At 55.0% G+C, this 19,769-nt stretch overlaps 1 protein-coding gene across 1 annotated transcript in view; it reads right to left on the reverse strand.

The window, feature by feature from the left end:
* The window catches only part of SYNGR3 (synaptogyrin 3), a 9,249-nt gene extending 747 nt beyond the window's left edge, over positions 1 to 8,502 (reverse strand). Inside the window, exons 1-3 of the mRNA XM_009329402.1 lie at positions 8,304 to 8,502; positions 7,570 to 7,839; positions 1,201 to 1,342 (exon numbers count right to left, since the gene is read on the reverse strand). Coding sequence (XP_009327677.1) covers positions 1,201 to 1,342; positions 7,570 to 7,839; positions 8,304 to 8,502 — 611 coding nt within the window. The remainder of the gene's footprint in view (positions 1 to 1,200; positions 1,343 to 7,569; positions 7,840 to 8,303) is intronic.
* Positions 8,503 to 19,769: the final 11,267 nt, after the last annotated feature.

The following is a 19,769-nucleotide window of genomic DNA, read 5'->3' on the forward strand; positions in this document are numbered from 1 at the left end:
AAAAAAACCCCACCCGCAGACACCGAGAACGGCTCCCGGCCACTGCCCAGCGCCCGCTCCCCGGCGCTGGCTGTGCGCCGATCAAGCAGAGCACCTGGGTTTATCAACGGTACCAGCGGAGGGGCTGCCAGTGCCACCCCACATCCCAGCCATCCCCCGCGCGGGCGGCAGGGTCCGGTGTCCCCACTGCCCTCCCTGGGGGGGGGAGCAGATGCTGACGGGACGGGGGAGAGCGTCCCACCCAGCTCCCTTCCCTGGCGGCTGCATTAAACGGGCAGCCTGGCAATACAGCGATGGAGAAGAGCTGTGAGGGAGCTGGGATTAAAAGAGATTTATTTGGATAATAACAGAGCAGGGAGCAGTTAAACTGGCGAGTAACTGGAGCCAGGCCTGCTGCTGGAAAGCCTCAGACTGTCTTTTGCCCTAATTCTTTTAAGGCAATATGGAATTACTGCACATCTTGGGTGCTCTCTGCCTGCGAAAAGCTGGAGGAGGGGTGGAGGTGATGCAGGGGCCACCCCTGCTCCTCCACGCGCCGCCTCCGGAGCAGGAGCCCCCCGAGCGGTGCAGGCACCCCCAGGTATATGTGGGACCCAGCAGCTGTGGGCAAGGGGCCCCGCGGGGTTTTGCACACCCCTGGCAGACGTCCCTCTGCCACTGTGCAGCCCCGGGGATGCACAGAGCCTAAAAGCAGGAGCAAAGGGGGTTTCTGCAAGCCCCTGCCTCCGGGGTGGGCAGCAGAGGAGCCAGCCTGGCTTCCCACGAGGGTGAGCCGATGAGCCTGAAAGCTCCCAAAATCCCCCTGCCATCCCGTGAGACCGGCTCATCGTGGTGATCTGCTCCTGGGGACTGATTTGCTTCCAATCAAGCCACTCCCGGGGCTCTAAGGAGGCCCTGAAATGAGGGCAGCTCGTGGCCAGTGACACGTTTTCAATGGGAACGCAACTTTCCAGCCTCAGGAGAAGGGGAAATCTGGAATTCCCCAGCGAGAGGGGACCAGAGCTGATGCTTCCTGGGTAAGAAACCACAAGTTTCATCTCTATTTGGAGGGACCGCAGGTTTCCTCAGTACAGCCCCTTGCTGCCCACCAGCATTCACTTCTCCAAACCGTGCCCCAGATTCCTCCTCCCAGCTCAGCGCTGAGCCCAGGGCAGCTTTCAGTTCTCCTCTCCCCACCTTAGCTCCGAAGCTGAACTCACCCAGACGATGATGGAGAAGAAGGAGAAGGTGATTGCTGCCCGGGCGGCGTCTGCTCCTTGCGAAACCCCTTTGCTCATCGTCGTCTGTTGCCACTGGTTTGCTAGGAAGCAGAAGGCTACAAACCATAGGAAGGACAAGAAACCTGAAAGAGAACAGAGCTGGTCAGTGCTGTCCCTGCCCACCGCTGCCGCTGCTGCAAGGAGCCCCGTTTGCTGATGCACAAACATGCCGCCGTCAAGATTTTCAAACAGCAACCGTGATCTTGGGTGCCTTGGCCTGTGCTGTGGCCCAAACGGAGCTATTTCAAAAGAGGCTGATTTGCAATCGCCGGGAAAACAGGGATGGAAGGAACCTTGTAGGGTCACCCCGTGTGTTACCTGCCTGAAGCTCAGCTCACCCACATCTCAACCTGATCTCAAAGACCTCCAGGGACAGCACACCCTCTCTGGACACGCGGTCCTCACAGTCTGGGATTTCAGCCTGCTCGCAGGCGTCACGGCGCTACCAACTCAACTCCAGCACCCCAGCGTGTCGACCCACCATTCCCTCTGTTCCCTGGACACCACCGGCTCCTAGAAACTTTGGGCTGGATACTGCAAACCTCACCCAGGAAGGAGCCTGCACTCCTGAGAGCAGCACCAGGCTGCTTGGCTGACGCAGGAGACGGCTTTACAGCTGTTCTGCGACGGGCCATGCCTTGGTCCTACCCAAGGACACAGCCGGAGGGCTTAAAAAAAGGCAAGTAACAATCACCCAGGAATATGGACAGGCTGCGATTAACCCCTGCTCCGAACACGGGGATCACGAGTGACCCTGGGACGTCAATGCATCCCACGAGCGCAGCAAACGAGCAAGTGCTCATCGTGTGCTGTGCCCAGGGCAGGGCCGCGGCAGGGCCGCCCACGGAGCTGAGAGGCACACGGGCTTCACGTGAGAGAGAGCTCTGCTCGTCCCTGCTGCCCTCCGCTGACTGCGCTCCTGTTCTCGGCCTCTCTGGGCTCTGCGGGGTTGAGCAAAAACGCTCCGGTGATTATTCCTTACCGGAATCAAAGCTGGCTGAGCAAGATAGGGCTGCAGCTCCCTTAATTCAATCACCAGCCAACAGCACTGCCTGATGCCAAGGAGCTCAGAAAACAGTCAAGAAGCAAGCCACAAGCGCACAGTGTAAGGAGCGTTGATGCTTTCCAGCGCTGGGAAGAGGGGCTGCACAACCTGGAGCCTTCCATGACGCCGTTTTAAGGGTCTCCAGCTTTCCTGAGCATCCCCAGCACAAAGGTCCCCCCCCACCCACTGATTCTGTGTGTCAGTGCGCGCGTGGACGCCGGGCACCGGCCGGCGGGACGCTGAGCTACCCAGCACCTTCCCAAGGATCATGAGCACATCAGTATGAGCAGCCACGCTGCCGGTGCCATGGGGCAGCTGGCTGCCAAGCACAGTCTGACTGCAGGGAGAAGAAAGAAGCTTCCTTTATTCCCTTTATCTTGCCAGTTGTTCCTAAGTACAATATAAATTGCATGCGTGCATCCACATCCAGTGCGAGAGTTACGGGGCTCATCGCACACCTCGCCTTCAATTCAGAATTTGCTTCTAAACGCAGTTTAAGAAAATGCACTCCTCATCTCCTCCTGTTGCACGATGGGGCCTGGGGCTTCCTAACCAGCGGATGCTTTTGTCTGCCTGGCCATGCTTGAGCCCTTGAACTGCCCTCACAGCAACACAACCTCCAGCCAGGATCATCCAGGCTTTCCTTTTCCAAATTACAGACTAATACAACAGCCCCTTTCTGCTGAATACAGCTACCGCCTGCCACCAAAACCGCCCCAAATCCCTGCATATATATTTTCACTTCCCCTTAGGATGATGCACTTGTCGTCAGTGTTAAACGAGACCTCCGGAGCTTATTCCCCAAAGGTCATCCTCAGGGACAGAGATACTTTCTAGCTCCCCAGCTCTGTTATAACGGGGCTTTACCAGCAGCTGGCCCCCGTTAGGGGAAGTAGATCCAACCCCTAAATGTGGACACAAGAAGATGCATGCCTGAGATACGGCATTGGCTGCAGCTCGGATGACCAGCATGCGGTGAACGTGGTGGGTAGCGGTCCCCCGGCAGGGCTCGGTGCAGGAGATGCTGAACCACATCTCCAGATGCTGCACTACTGAAGCCCTCCCACCTCCGGATACTTGGGGAGCAAATGCCATGGCAGCGGGGAGCACTGCCCTGCCGTGCTCGAGGAGCAAGCCTCAGTCAGGAGTTTCTCGCTCAAATACGCACTTTCCTGGAGACAGCGGTGTTCGGAAGTCGGAAGACCAGAGATGAAACGTAAGAGCAGCTCCTAACAGGCTAATTCGGAGCCGCGCTGTGGGGAGCAGAGGGATGCTCAGGGACAAGCTCTGGGGCCATGCAGGGCTGGCACCAAGGGACGCTGGCGCTCTCCAACAGGACTAGGCTGTGTCACTGGTTTATAGAGGGTGAACTTCCTTGGGGGGGACTGTTTCTTTGTTTAACACTCGATCTAGTACAGTAGGTCCTCCCTCGTACGCTCCTGGGCAGGACACTACCGCAGAGCACGAGTCACAGCCACGACACGGGGGCTGCCCACCGACCAGCAGCACAAAGCCCCATCTACCACTGCTGTCTGGTAAGGGTTTTCAAGAGTTAAAATGACATCATGCACATCCCCGAACGTGCACCGGCTGCGCTGGGTATTGCAGTTACCGGCTTCCTCTGCAACACTGAGATATGCGAGATGCTGACCTTCCCGGTGCCAAAACCATCAGCTTCTTCAGCCAGAAACATCTAGCTGGGGTCGCTTCTGCTGCCACCCATGTGGACCTCCTGGAGGTTTCGCGACGCAAAGACAAGCCTTTCCCCTCCACATCCAGCTCTGCCTGGATCCCCGAGAAGAAAAAGGATTCCCTCCAGTGCCCTGGGGAAGCGGGAAGGCAGGTATCGCTGCCAACGGAGGAGATGGGGTCAGGCATGGAGAGCATCTCCAGAAACACCAGCCAGGCGTTGTTCGAAGTTTGGAGGACCGACACACGCCTGCGTGTGGGATCAGACCTCCCAGGGAGCTCTGTGGGAACTATTTTTGTTTCTGTACCAGCACTTATTTTCGTTTGTGGTCATGTTCACCTTCTGCTAGCGCTCCTTCGAGATGAGGCCTTGCACCCAGTAACGTGAATCGGACACGCAGGATTGCAGCTGACTCCCCTCGCTCCTGGCACCTCACCGGGAACACGGCTGTGCCCTCGTCCGGCACCCGCACGGTCACGGTCCCACAGAGGGGCTGGCAGTGCCTGCATCCAGCCCCCGGTGTATTTGCAGCATCAGGCGTAAGTGGCTGTTTTGGAGGTGTCTGTTGCTACCCATGAATTTTAAAACCTCACGAAGAGGGCTGAGCTGATAGCAGCACGGTGTGGCTACGTGTGCCGGTCCCGGCTCCAGCTGGAAACAGGCACGGTAGCAGCTCTGCACCCTCCAGCACGCTGGGGAAAAGGAGAACGCGAGGAAGCACCGCAAGAGCCAGCAGATAATTATCGTTTTAGGATCCGCAGACAACAGAGTGCAAACACCAGGAAAGACGCGTTACAGCCATAATTACAGCCTGGTCCCAAGCAAGCGCACGTCTACGGGAGCAGCTGTAAGAGCAGATGGAAGAGAAAGTCGCAAATGCCGTTTGCACAGCGCCGTGGCCCTGCCTGCGCCCTTGCCTGCGCCCCCGCGTTATCTCCCGGCGGGCTCGGTGGCTCTGATCTGCCACTGATCCAATGCACAAGTCCTCCTTCCTTCAAGCGAAAGAAAGTTGTGGGTTAACACTTTCATTAACTCCCCCCACAACTGCCAGTTGACATCTGCTTTGCTGGCAGCCGGCATCAGGCTCCTGGGTGACCCGGGCAAAGGGCCAGAAACAACCCGCTTTTCTCACCCCCCCCCGCCCGCCGCCCGGTTTGCAATGCTGCCTCGTACCCGAGCGTGTTCCTCACCCGGTTATTTCCCAGATGCATTTTCAGCTTTTATATCAAAACAAGCAATAATGCAGAGATCACATAAGGAGAGAAAGGATGAAACAGTTGCAAGGAAAAAGGAGGAAACCAAGCATCCCATCCTTAGCGGGGAGCAAAAAAGAAGGGGACAGCATAAGAGAGTCCCACAGGGGAAGTCTCCAGGGGTTACTAACGCCGAGGTGGTTAAACGAGGCAAATTACGTGGGTCAGCTCTGCCTCCTGGCAGGTTGGGTGCCCGAGGCTGCTGGGAGCAGCGCAGGGGGGTACGGTGGGCTGCAACCTCTGCGACTGTGGAGGCTTCACGTGCCAACGAAACGCTGCACTTCACCTCTGCTGCGGGATCCGCCTGTATCGACGCTTATTCCGGGAGCAATCAACTGCCTGGCACTTCCACGTGAGTGGGTGTACAGGCTATGGCAGTAGGGCTGTAGGAAAGCTTTGGGGCAGCAGTAATTTTAGAAAAGTGAAGTCACAGCAATAGGAACCCGATAAAATACACTGACCAATTCCTCCTGCCGGAGCCCAGGCACCCGCACCATCCCCTGGGAGCCAACGAGGCAACTGCACATCAGCAGCGCTGCACCGAATTTGGGCTTAGGAGGAGACGGGAGAAACAGCACTGGGTGGAGATGTGTTCACCGGCAACCATGGACTTTGTTACAAGAGCCCTGGACAACGCTCCCATTTATATCGGCACCAAGCTGGATTTCAGCACAGCATTTCTAGGGTGCCCTGTGGGAAATGCCTCGTTAAGCGGGGAAAGCGGGGATTGTACAAGACCAGCAAGACAGGTAAGGAGCTGCTGGCGGGGAGACGTACCAGGCAGCATTAACAGAGGCAATGCCAGCCTGGAGGGGAGCTATGGAAGACCACGCTTTGCAGACCCCGATAGGTGACACTGTGTCGGTCACAGGCTCGCGTCCACATGATCTGCACGTAAGTGATTGATTTGTTTTACCCGCAAGGAAGTGGCTTGCGTGTTTTCTACCAAGAAGCCCGCAGAGGGGAGGGCCCAAGGGAGCAGGACGTCTCTGCCCAGACACAAGCTGAAGACACGATGCACCTGGAGCACACACATTGACCCAGGGTGATCCTGGGGTAATAAAGTGTCACGGCTGGCAGCACAGCTGCGTTGGGTGGATTTACCAGCACAGACCTCCGGTGCAATACTGCAGCCTGTCCCCAGGGCAGAGCACAACCCTCGCACGGCAGAGGCTCTGCAGGGCAGAACCTGTCTTCTCCGGCTCACTGCTGAAGCCCGTGAATGCAGATGCAATGCATGACAAGTGCAAAAGAGAAATGAGGCAGAGATTGAGAGCGGTACCATCTCACACATGCCTGGCAGGGAAGAGAACGGCTGTTAGGAGGTGGAAGGCAAGAAAGGATCACAGCCTCGCACCGCGACACGCAGCATCAGCCAGAAGATGGATGTGATGTTCCCCTTCCGTTTGAATTGAAGGGTTGCAGGCACCGAGCCCCACGGAAGGGGCTGTAAATATCATCTAACAAGGGCTGGACACTGGCGCTCTGGCACCATGGAAATCAGCTTTCCAGCACGGAGAGAACATCCTTAACAACAGGCAAGTGCAGGGAGGCGATGACGGATGTTTTCGTTTGGGAGCAGAGAGCCATCAGCGACCCTTGTGCTGGATAAATCACCTTCAGACTTCACTAACACAAGAGCCTGGAAATGGAGAACATCAGCTGCAAACTCAGCCAGGCAACTCCCACAGCAGCCGAGTGGAGGACGGCCTCTCCCGGCTCAAGGCATCCTGCCTGCTCATGTTCACATGGATGAGCCCCAGGTCAAGGGGCTCAAGACAGCGCAGAAGATCTGTGCCGGCTCTTGGGAGCCCCAGACCCACCGCACACCGCAGTCCTCGAGGCAGCGAGGGATTACGGTGGTATCTGCTTTGTTCCAAAACACACACGCACAAAGCAAGAACAGACCCACATGTAACTGATGAAACGACATTTGCTTGAGCCAGAAACAGGAGATGTGGGAGGGTGAAACGCCCTGTCTGGACTCTGAAATGCAACCACCAAGCCTCACTTCTCTGGGTGGCCTCACTGAACCCAGCTCAGCAAATGTCTCTGGTTGCAGAAGTGACACAGACGAGCGGGACACCCCACTGTCCCCAGGATGCCACACACCGGCTTCCTCGCTCCTGCCTCTGGTCTCACGGCTGGATGGGACAAGCCATCTGCCCCCCCTGTTCTCCCCAGCTGAGGCAAACGAGTCGTGCCATGCCGTGCGAGGAGGGGGGAGGACTCAAGCGTGGTGCTGCAGGGCACAGCAACGACCCTGCGCTGCCCACGGAGCCAGCGTCACCCTTTGCAAGCACAGCAAAGCCAGAGACGTACCTGAAAAGCCGAGGTCCAGCAGGACGGCCCGTTTGCGGTCCTTCACGCTGCTGATCTGCTGGAAGTAGAGGTCCACGACAAAGAAGAAGATACAGCCGAAGAAGGCAATGATGCCAACGGCGATGCCGTAGCTGCAGGCACTCTCATTCTTGTTGAAGATGCAGAGCAGCTGAGGGTTCTGGCTGTCCGTGTTCACATAGCACTCGTTCACGATGGAGCCAAACACCACGATGGAGAAGATCTGCAGAAGGAAGGACAAAACACAACTTGCTGCTGTTTACATTTAACTCTGTTTTCCAACAGCAACATAATTGGATTCAGTCCTGTCTTTGATTCCATGGCAACATGGCATTCGTTAGACAGATCCCGACTCTCGCATGGTTGGTGGCCCAAAGCAATGGGCTGCTGGATGGTACCTAGGTCCTCCCTCGCTGTGAGCCTCTCTGCCTTTCAGTGGCTTGGTTTGCAGAGTATTTTAAGAGATGCTATTCTCCAGACAGGCCGAGGAGGGAAAAAATAAATAGATGGGCCAGGTCTCTGCACAGTCTTTCTGCTTGTCCTGCTCTCCGCTGTCAGGCTGCGCTCGATAAACCCCCTTGTGTCACTGCGGAGCGGGGAGAAATGAAGTTACAGAGGATTACTGAGCTGCTGAGCAGGCTGAGCCAGGGAAGGACTGGATGCCCGGTGGAGGGGGGACGGGCCACGGCAGCTTGGGGAGGTGGGGAACAGCTCACCTGGGCGCAGCGGGGCAGGGGGAGAGGCTGCCCTGCGAACAACAGGGCCATTTTTGGCTTGGCTTAGCAGGGGTTGAAGGATGCAGCGCCCGTATCCATTATCCAGCGGCCTCGTTACAGCCCTGTGAGGGACGAACACCGCTGGGACCCCAGGGTGTTTCACGTCCCTGCAGGCAGGGAAGAAGCCGGATGGCAGCATGCAGCCGGCAGCGTAGCATTCACGATGCTGCATGCTAAATTAATTCCCTTATCCCTCCGACACCAAAGGCAGCAAGCGGAAGCGGCGGGACCAGCTGCATTATAATTTGCTCCGTTAGAGCCTAGAAAGCGCTGCGCCACCGTTCGGATTTCAAGGCAGAGAGCAGGGAGGGAAGCAAGGCGTGCAGACGCCCCTCCATCAAGCTGTGAACCTCTGATCTCGTCTCTCGCTGCCAGCACCGGCTCCCTGCATCTCTGCACGCCTTCCCACCCCGCCGGCTCGCAGGACACAGCTGGCGGCCACGTATGCAGGCAGGGAGATAAGAGGCTCCTCCAGCACACCCTGGCACGGCGGCGGCCCGGGAGCAGCTGGGGTCTCGGGGTACGGTGCAGCTCCTGCTCTGGATGCCCTGCTATGTCTTCTGCAGTAACAACACGACACGAAGTGTACGAGACCGAGACAGGCGGCAGACAGAGGGGGCAGCTGAAGAGCCTCATGATAAACTGCAGCTGGTGGCCTCTGCAAAGTCACCTGCGTCTCACCCAAAGAGCTGATACCCGGCCGTGGGCCACCTTCTACAGCCCCATGCTCCCCGAAGCGCAATGTTAGCGGAGCTGGGTGAAACGGAGCAGAAGCCACTATGAGCAAACCATTCAGAAAGCTCTAACCACTCTTCAACATAACATTGTGATACACATTTCCTCCCAAGCGCTGGCCAGATGTCTCATCCTTGCCTGCCCCGAAGGATTTCATCCAGATTTCTCTCCTCCAAACTCCTTCCAATGCTGGGGTGAAGCTGCACCAGAGCTGCTTCTGTCTGAAGCTACTGACAGATGCAAGTGTCTCATTAGCAAACACGTCTTAGATAGTGTCCACTAACTCTCCCCCAAGTTGGAGGGGACAACAAAGAAATGGATCTGCAAGGGATTGAATTACTAAAATGTGAAGGATTGGCGAGAGATATTTTTTCTTCTCTGTAGGGTGCTCATCAATGATGAGCAGAAGCAGCAGAGCCTCTGGAGTACATCCTACCTTAGGTGTGCAGGAGCTCCTGCAAGCAGCTATCCCAGCACCCCAAGCCCGGGACTTTGCCACCAGCTTCTCATGCCGATATCTGCAAGCACGTGATGGACGAGCAGGTTGCACCATGCTCACGCCCACCTCCAGAAACCCGCCAGCAAGACAACCGAGGGCAGGGCTCACCTTTAAACCCTTTTAGCCAGGAGCTCTGTCAGTGACAGCAGACTCCTATTGCTTCTAGCACTTCAAATTCAGGCCAGCAGTAAGCTGGCCTGTGTCGGGGGGTGGAGATGCTCTGAGACCCGCTTGCTAATTAAGCTGGCATCCCTGAGCTACCCGAAGATGTGCAGGAGGAACAACATGTTGTATCCAGCCCGGAAACCCTCACGCTGCAGTTTGGCAAGGCTGCAGGGAATCACACAGCCAGGCTCTCCTGAAATGCTCCATCACTGCAAGGAAACCAAAAGCGGGGGTCCCACTGCGGGGCGAGAAGGAGGGCAGAGCTCGCCCCCAACACCCGGCACTGCTGATGGCGGTGGCTGGAAAGGGCGGCTGTCCTGCCCTGCACGGCCGCTCGGCCGGGAGCGAGCGACGTCCTGCAAAATCCCCCAGGGATTCACCTGCGGGTCTCGGCAGCAGCTCTTTGGGGCTCTTTCCACCAAAACACCTCGTGTACCTCCCATCGCTGCCCTAGACCTCACTGGCTCCATGCTGGCCCCTTCTCTCCACGGCCTGCTTAGCCAAGGGGATCAGTATCTCCACCCCGGCAGAGGCGAACACACGTCCCTGTCTATGCGACTGGCAGCAGGAGTGGGTTTCTGCCCTGGAAACACTCCTCAGCCCCAGGAATTAGCCCGTTCTTGAATGACGCCCTCCTAGAAATGTGGGTTTCCAAATGTGCATCTGCAAAATTCAGGCGCAACCTTTGGTTTCCCCTGGAGCGTTAACAGGGGATAGAAAACACGTATGTCCTGCGGACCTCTCCACGGCTGGCACAGGGAGATAATCAGACCTTCCTCCTCTCCGAATTTAACCACTACCCGGGGTCCTGCTCCCATCCATCCAGGGCTCAGCTCAGCTCCGAGCACCAGCCAGGAGCTCGACGGCAACCCGAGTCACCTGCTTGTATTTGCACCCTCTTCCTCGCTGGCGCTGCGCTTCCAGAGCGCTCGGCTGTCACACCGCGACGGGCACATCATCATCATGCAAAGAACAAGAGGGTTGCATTGTAAAAAAGAAACAACAACAAACAGTAATAATAATTTTCCCAGTGCTTTGGCAGCAGCTGTAATATCAGCAGTTGTAAAAATCTGTTCATAAATAATGCAAAATTGTTATTTACCATCAGAAATAGCAGCAGCATTTATAAAACAGGCCCTGGAAGAAATAATGTGATTCTGGAAAGCATGAATAATTGAGAACCTCTGATTCCACGGGATTATTTCTCTGGCAGGCCAGCGAATTCATACTCAGCTTCTCCGATAAGTGTTTTACTTAGTCCTCCCAGGATTAACAACCTGGACTACTTCTCTGTGCCAGTTTCAGTGGGCGAGGGAGGGCTCCCGTAAATACGATGAAGGACGTTACAGGACAGGGTGTCTGGCCGCCTGCACGCAGGTTTGCACACCTGGGGCTGTCGACGGAGGATGCGCTTCTGGGGTGGAGATGGAAAGAACAGACATTTCACTCCGTAACTTCAAACTCCGGAGGGTTTTGCAAAGCAAAGCATCCTTCTTGTGGCTGGACGGCCTGAACAGCTCACCCCTGCCAGACCCCCTCGGCCGGGCGCTGCCCGCAGCGTTTTGATGCAGGCAACACGGGACACGTGGCTTCTTCTCGGGATGCCAAAACAGTTAACGAACTGCAAGCGCACGCATTTGATAGATGTGCTCAAAACATCAGCGCTGGCTGAAATACTCCTGTCAAAACATGCTTTTCAGTTAAAACAAGTCTTTCCCCTCCCCCCATGATGGAAATTTTATAGTTGTTCTTAAGAAAAACAACTGGTGCTGGTAAAACATTGTAATGAGAATATCTTTGGCGTTGTCTTTCTAAGTATAGGTGAAAAAAATATTTTTGAGAAAGTGTGGGTAGGCGGGGGAAAATAAAACCCATACTTTTAAAAAAGTTCATGCAAAACAAGTGCCATTTTCCAATCATGTCCACAAACCGCACTTGCTCAAACCCAGAACCAGTTCATCAGAGACTTGAAAGCAAAAATACAAGGTCAGATTTTCCACTGTGAGTGACAGTTTACGGGTCCTGAGCAAGGATGCAGGAATCCTGCTTTCCAGAGGCGCTGCTCCGACTCCCACCTCCTCCTGCCTGTCAGGTCGGGCCCCAAAACCACAGTCCCCGTGACCAGGCATGGCAGTGACAGGACTCGGGACCAAGTGCCAAGGTCACTGGCACGCACAGCACAGGGGCATCTGCTGCGCGAGCCGCCGCATCCCAAGCCCATCCACCTTTCTAACGGGGGTCCTCCATATCTCACAGGCTTTGCAAAGGAGCCTGAGCATTCACAGGACGCTCCATTTTCCAGCTGAACAACCCAACACAACCAGCAACAAATTTTGCTCTCGCTGGGTGAACTGGTGCAAGACGCAGTAAGAAAACTGGATTACCTCCAGCCACCCCAGTATGAAATTGCATCCCCCCTGCCAAAGCTTTCACAGAAATCTGCTTGCAGCTCGGTGTCTCCTGGCCAGCAGCCTGGCGTGCGGGTTGCTCAGCCCTGCCTCTCCCTGGTGTCAGAGAGCGGCTGGGAGCCCCCGGCACACGGCTCCGGCAGCTCCGGCGGCACAGACCATTAGTGCTCCTCTCCACATTCAGCTGCGGGGAGGGATGGGAAGGAGGAAAGCTGTCTTCTCCCATCCCTTCCATTAAGACTTGCACTTCAGCCACACAAAGGAGCTTCTGTGCCTCAGTCACACTCTGGGAGGGAGAACAACACCGGTCAGGGAGATGCATGAAGCGCTTTGAACCAAAATGACACAGCTCAGCTGCTCGTGCAAGCGCAGATGGAGCTCACATTACACTAAACCAGTGAGAAGCCAGGGACCTCACTTCTTAATGAAAGCCAGCTGCCTAGTTCCCCCAGTTTAAAGCTTGCTTCCAAGCAAGAGGGGACAACTCGCCAGGCCAGCGAGCCTTTCTGTAACGCAGGACAAAGGGACAGGTCTCGGCAGCGATCGGTGATGGGGTCTGGGTATGCCGGCCACGACGGACTCTGGAAAATGGCTGGTGCAAAGCCGACACCAGAGGGGTTTTGACTATCACCCTAAAAACCTGGGGGAGCACCCCAGGGACGCTGCTTACCCGAGGCTGGAGGCTGCGTCTGGGCAGGAGCCTGCAGCTCCAAGGTTGGCTTTGGTATCCAAAGTGCTGGACCCAGATGCACATCTCACCCGCTTCCCTTGCTTGCTGCCCACCTCCCATTTTCCCCACTCACCCTATTTTAGGCAAGACCTCTTGCCTCATTTGGCCTCTTTGGCAATGGGTGTTAAGCGCAGGGGACCGTGACCGAGTGCCCAGTGCCCTGTGCTGGTGGACGCCCTGGCAGGGGCTGTGCTGGAGGGGCAGGGAGGTGACGGCGCATGGTGGGCAGGCTGCCGGCAGCACAGACACGCAGCCAGCCCTGCAGCAGGAGACCAAGTGAAATCTCATTCTTTTCCCCCAAAAAAAGGAAAGGGGGAGCCTGGGAGGGCAGGTTCCTTGCTCGGCAGTGTCCAGGCACTCATGCCCAGGGTGCTGGACCCGGAGCCGCTGTCAGATCCTCGCAGGAACCCAGGGCGCCAGGGACGCCTGTGTGTCCCATGATGGAGACACCATTTTAGGTGTGCATAAAGCTGGGAGACCTGCGGCTGCCTTCTCTACACCAGATTTTTACCATCTGGAAGAGGGTGGCTGGCCAGGCTGTCTGGCTCAGTTCTGTAATTATACTTTGCAGACCCATGTTCCCTCCCAGGGCTTGAGCTGGCTGGACCTCAGGACACACACGTTTTTCATCCACGTTGCTTTTAGCCTTCTGTAGCCCAGGCACCTAAAATGTGCTTCAGGAGACTTCGCTGCCTGAGCACAGTCATCGCAAGGAAAACAAAAAGCAAATAACGCAAGAGAGCGCAAGCTGAAAGCTTCAGTGTGTGAACCGTCAGCCATTTTAAGGTGAGATGTTTCCACTGCTGATGCACTGTACTTTGATTTGGGACCTATAAAAAACATTACCAGAAGGTGTGGGGTTGTAGGAGACTGCAAACGTTGCTTTGATTACACACGCAAGCAACCGTTAATGTCAACATCAAGGAAATTTAATGCACGCAGAAAAATAATCCACCGCTAATTTGCTCAGCTGTAGCTCACAATAAATGGTGTTGGGCACAAACGGCATGTACAGAGAGACGGTACCAACGTCTGGGTGATCCTTCGCCACTCCAACGCGAGCGTCAGGGAGACAGATGCCACCCTGCTCGGCACCCTCCCCTCCTCAAGCCACCACCCAGCAAGTGAAGGATGGACTAGCAAATGAGAAGGGAAAACAATTAAGGTCAAATCAGCATAGGCCAAATCCTGCCTAGCGCTGAGTGTTTTCATAAGCCCCAGTTAAGCCCTTGCCTTGAGTCGCATCCGTACCTTGTGCAGATACTCTGCTCAGGGATGAGTTAGCCCCTTGGCAGAGGGCCAGCCTCCTTCAACACCCACCAAACTCAAACTCTGGGGAAATCGGGTCCTGTGTCCCTCTCCAGTTTATCTTTACAGTTGTCAGTCACGGGAAGTTTCCAGCACAGATCTGCATAATTTATTGGAGGGTGTGAAGACTAAAGAACTACTTTAAGCACTGCCAGATCTCCCACAAGGGCTACGGATACGACCACAAAGGAAAGACCTGATGCTGTTTCTGGCACAGAAAGAGGTGGTATGATGCTGGCCGTAATAGGTTTATGGACACGTCTACCAGGCTCATCAGCTTGGGAAGGATGCATATTGATGACTACATGACCGATTTTTACTGAATTATTTTTTCTAATGTGGCAAGAGATGCTGGCTGAAACACAGCGCCCATTCAAAGTTCCTAATCTAGTAAAGCAATCTGAGCACATGGCAACCCCGCAGCGTTTGAACCAGTGATGACAGGAAAATGATACTTTAGCAGCATTTTAAGCTCCGATGCAGTGAAACTTCTGTATAATTCCATTACCAAAAATGTTAAATTTAAGTTCTGCCTTTAATCTACAGCCCATGAAAAGAGAGAATTAGGACAGAAATCCGGTGACCCACTGAAAAGCAGCCAAGACCAGACAAAGTCCAAAGCTGCTAAGATCACGCTAATGATTCTCAGCATCGCCACGGGCTCCTTAAGTGCCAGAAACCCCTGAAGGCCGTGGGAGCTATTTGGAGTTTGCAGCACTGGGGTTCCCACCTCGTACTTCTTGTGGGTGTCTCCTGGGGAGTTCTCCGCCCGGTCCTGGGTATGCCAAGCAGCCGCCTCCATCTGCGTCTGCAGGACGCTGGGAGCAGGCAAGGTCTGCTCCGGTGAGGGAGCTTTCCAGGCTCCAGCTCCAGCCCTTTACAAGAGCTGTGTGTTGCAGCCCTGCAAACCCAAACGTACGCCCCACAGCACCTCAAACCAGCACTCCTGCAGCTTCACCCTGGGTGTGAAAGTCCTCAGAAGGGAGGACATGCTCTATCCTAAGGGTGCAGGGCAGCGACAACACTGGAGCTATGTTCTTCTTCGTTTACTGCCTGGCTCTTCTGCTCTTGAGCTTGTTTTTTCTAATAAAAATAAACACACCTTTTCACCTTTTACCATGAGCACAAATACTGCCCTTTCCATCCCTCTGGAGAAACAAACCTGGGCCAGGACGGAAAGGGCATGCTCCCTCCCTCCAAGAACCGCCACCTATTCCTAATACATCAAACCACCACCCAGCACGTCCCTTACCAAAGCGCATTTGCCTTGCTGAAAGATAATGATCTGCTGTATTATGGACTAAGACCCGTATCCGTGCCAAGCCGGGCACATAAAGACTTTGCTGGGTCTGAACCGAAGTAACCTCTGGTCATAAAAGTTCCCTACCACATATCAAAGGCTACAGGGACTGCCACTTTGCTGCCATGCCTCTTCCAAGTAATCAGATTTCGCTGCCCTAGTCCAGTCCCTTAATAAAGGTTTTGCTCTTAAAAGCATAAAACTATTGCAAGGAAAACCCAAACAAAATACTGGGCCTAATGAGATAAAATACTGCACAGGGAAAGCTCTCTCCAGTGATCCCAGTGATGAACTGCAAATTCATTCAACGTTAAGAAACAAGAGATAACGGCAGCAGATAGGGTCAGGCAGCTGCTGATGTGTCGGTTGCAGGCAGGGTTGTCCAGCTGTGCAGGTAGCAACAGGGGGGTCACTGGAGCAAGAAACAACCATTTTAAAGAAAATACTTAAGTATTCCTCTACGCTGTAGTAAAACAGGGACCCAATCTCCTGCTGAGCTCCACAGAGGCAGAGGGAATGGCTGGGTGGGTGGAGGGAGGCGAGAGCGGCCCAGCCCTTCCAAGCAGGCTGCACCGGCGGGACCGGGCACCGCGCTTTTACTGTTGCTCTTACTGAAATTCACAGGGATTACTGAAAATATTTTCCAGAACTGCTTTGAAAAGTCCAACCTAAACCTACGTTAAATGAACAATGCCCCTGCAAAGCTGCGTGGCCACTTGAAAGTGGGATGAGAGGAAATGGCCTCAAGTTGCGCCAGGGGAGGTTTCAATTGGACATGAGGAAAAATTTCTTTACTAAAAGAGTGGTGAAACATTGGAACAGGCTGCCCAGGGAAGTGGTTGAGTCACCATCCCTGGAAGTATTTAAAAGATGTGTAGATGCAGCACTTAGGGACATGGTTTAGTGGGCATGGTGGTGTTGGGTTGATGGTTGGACTCGATCTTAGAGGTCTTTTCCAACCTTAATGATTCTATGATTCTATGAAAGTCTAGCTGGTGCTGGCGGTCACTGAGAAAGGAACTCATGATTCTGCGTGCATCCTTCGTGAATATCGAGTTTGTTTTGCTGTGCAAAAAATGTCTCAAAAAGAAACCACAAGAATGATCACATCTTCATCTGACAAACTGCATCAGACAGAGGGGGAAGAGATGAATGAGGAACTGCTAAATGGTTCTTTCCAGCTTTTGATTTCACAGCTCACGCCAGGAGCGGTTTCTTCCCTTCAGAAACTCAGAATTGCTGTATCTGTCAGGGAGATGTTGCTGTGTGAGGTAGAACCAGGAATCCCCTTTTGCCATCACTTACATTCGGGGATTTCTACACTGAAGTCACCATTCACCTGCCAGTTCCTTACACGTTTGCCAGCACAAGGTCTGAACCCACAGCCCCAAAGCAACTACCGGAGTCACAAAACGGAGCTGGACCCTCCTTTGGCGGTAGCTCGTCGTGAAACCCCAGCAATGGCCATCGGCCGGATCGGCACCGAGTCGCTCGCATCAGGTGCCTGAGGCTGGCCCCAAAGCCTCATGGCGGTTCTCCATCGCCCGTACTCCCACCCAAACCAGCACATCTCAGGCAGCTCCCTCCTTTTCTCACCAAAGGATCGTAACGTCATACACGCAGCAAGGGTTACGTCTCCGAGGTTTGATCCAACTGCACGGGTTAGACACGTTTAAAAAGATGCAACAACAAAGCACAGGGAGGAAAAACACATGAAGAAAACTCACCCCAATACCTAAACTCAGTCACCCTCATCTTTATTCAGAAAGTCAAGGGCTTTCTGAATAAATAACCATCCGCGGCTGTTAGGTGCAGGCACAGGCAGCTCGTCCCCCCCATGACGGCAGGCAGGAAAGCCCGGGAATGTTTCTGTTTGCTTTGTGAATCAGGGGGCGTGACGGCACGGTGTTGGGCCACGCCGCCTGCCCGGCCGCCAGCATGGTGCGATAAGGAGCAGACGCCGCCACATGCCACAGCGTTGCCGCGCTCTCCCGGGGCAGCAATTACGAGTGTCAGGGCAAAACAAGAAGGCAGCAGAGACCTCACAGGCAAACCCTTTTGGCTGCCTCCTCCATCCAAGCTCTCCATCTTGACATGGGTCCCGTCTGGCAAGAGCAGCAAAGCAACCGCCCAGAAGGAGCCCGGGCACACGTTGCTTTACAAAACCTGCAAGAAATAGCGATGCCCATGCAGGCAGGTGGGCAGGAAACCTCCACTCACACCTCTCACCTGCCTAAAGTCCCTGCTCACCCTGGAAAGGAGCCGTAAATGCTGAACTGGTTTAAGATACAGGTAACCGCACTGCAACAGCCGCGAAGGCTAGCTGGGGCTCTGAACCCCCAAGCTGCAGCGGCGAGGGAGAAGGGTCCCCGACAGACCTGCCAGCAAATGTGAGACCTGGGAAAAGTGGTCCAAAGGGCTTTTAACATGAGTTTCCACAGCCTGATCCCCAGCCCGCTGAAAACAGAAAAAAACCCTCCCTGTGAGCTCAGTGGGCTTTGGAGCCAACTCCAAATACTGCAAACATTTACGCTTGGGACAGCACAGTGCGCATCCCACATGTGCCCACATCAGTGCCCCCCTGCACTTGTTTGGAGTTAAGTTGATGTGTTTCTGCACTTGTAAGCGCTCGGTTTTCACAGATTCCCTGTGAACGCAGAACCATGAAACGAGTGACTTACTTTGCCATTGAATAAACCAGCCAGTGAATATATGCATGATTATTTTCTAAGCTGGAATTTTAATTTTATCTCTATATTCCATATTCTGTTCCTGCTTCCCAGCAGCGTCCAATCCCCTTCTGTACGACAAGGATGGTGAGCTCTCTGCGTGCATGGCAGCAGATTTATTTTACGGGGGGCCTAACTGACCATCAGTGGGTCAACAATTTATCTAACTGTACCCAAAACCAACACCACTGCCAACAGTCTGCCATTGCCACTCGAGGAGGACTGAGGAGGATCCAGGTGGATCCAGACCAAGTTTTCTGGACTGAGGCAATGCTTCTTGGAAACGACTGTTGCCAGGTGCCCAAACCCTGCCCAAAACACCCCAAACACCCCAAGCTGGATGCTCCAGATCCATACCTGGCCTCCATTCTTCTCCAGTAATGGAGTCGGGGGAAAGCACGCTGGCTCCCATCCAGCAAAACACTCAAGCAAGTGGTTTAACCTTAAGCATGTGATTGCAGCTGGAATTGCTCATGTGCTTAAAGACAAGCACATGCTCCCATGTTGTGCTGTACAGGGCCTTGGCCGGGGCACCCCACCCTGCAGAGCCCCACAAATGCACCCACCGTGTCGGCCGACAGGAGGGCAGCCGGGGGCGAAGCGCCTTCTCATCACACCTTTCCTTCACTCACTGCCTGCATGTGGCACTGCTGAAGGTGACACAGAGCCAGCACGGGTGGCTGAGGGCCTCTGTCCACAGCAGAGGCATGACACTGGTGAGGACGAGCCCCCCAGGCCCAGCTCGGCTCACCTGCAAACCTCCGGCCAAGCACCGGAGCCAGGAGCCAGCCGCGGTGAGAGCCAGGCAGACCCTCCCCACCAGGGGCTTTTAGGAAGAGCCAGGCACTGCCGACCTCCCGGGGCCATGCACATTTGCAGATCTTAGCAGGTAAAAGCCAAGCTGGGGGAGGCGAATTAGTGGCTGCCGATACCTCTCGGGCAGCCAGGCACCACGGCCCCAGCGAGCATCAGTGCGCAGCTTCCCGTGCTGCTTATTCACGGACCATCGGCGAGCGATGCCTTCCCTGAGCAGCTGCACAGCATATTCCACCTCCTGCTCTCCGCTCCGCCGCAGGAACTCGTAGATGGGAAACGGCCAAAAAATATGACATCCTTTCGGAAGAACAGGGGGAGCTGGGCAGGGCTGGCTCTCGGATTTCTTCTGTCACACACACACACACACGCATGCATGGAGCGCGTGCACAGCATATTCCACCTCCTGCTCTCCGCTCCGCCGCAGGAACTCGTAGATGGGAAACGGCCAAAAAATATGACATCCTTTCGGAAGAACAGGGGGAGCTGGGCAGGGCTGGCTCTCGGATTTCTTCTGTCACACACACACACACACGCATGCATGGAGCGCAGAAGGAAGGAAAATGTCCTCTGCCTCCTGATTTACACCCCATCCCCTTGCCCTTTGCTCAAGCGCCAGGGACAAAACTGGTAAGGGGCAGTGGCACATCCACCCCGCTGCACGTTGCCCCGTTCCCAAGGAACCTCCCTGCAAACACCCACGGGAGCCGGCAAGCCCT

This window comes from Pygoscelis adeliae, unplaced genomic scaffold, assembly GCF_000699105.1.
Source record: "Pygoscelis adeliae isolate BGI_AS28 unplaced genomic scaffold, ASM69910v1 Scaffold467, whole genome shotgun sequence".
NCBI lineage: Eukaryota > Metazoa > Chordata > Aves > Sphenisciformes > Spheniscidae > Pygoscelis > Pygoscelis adeliae.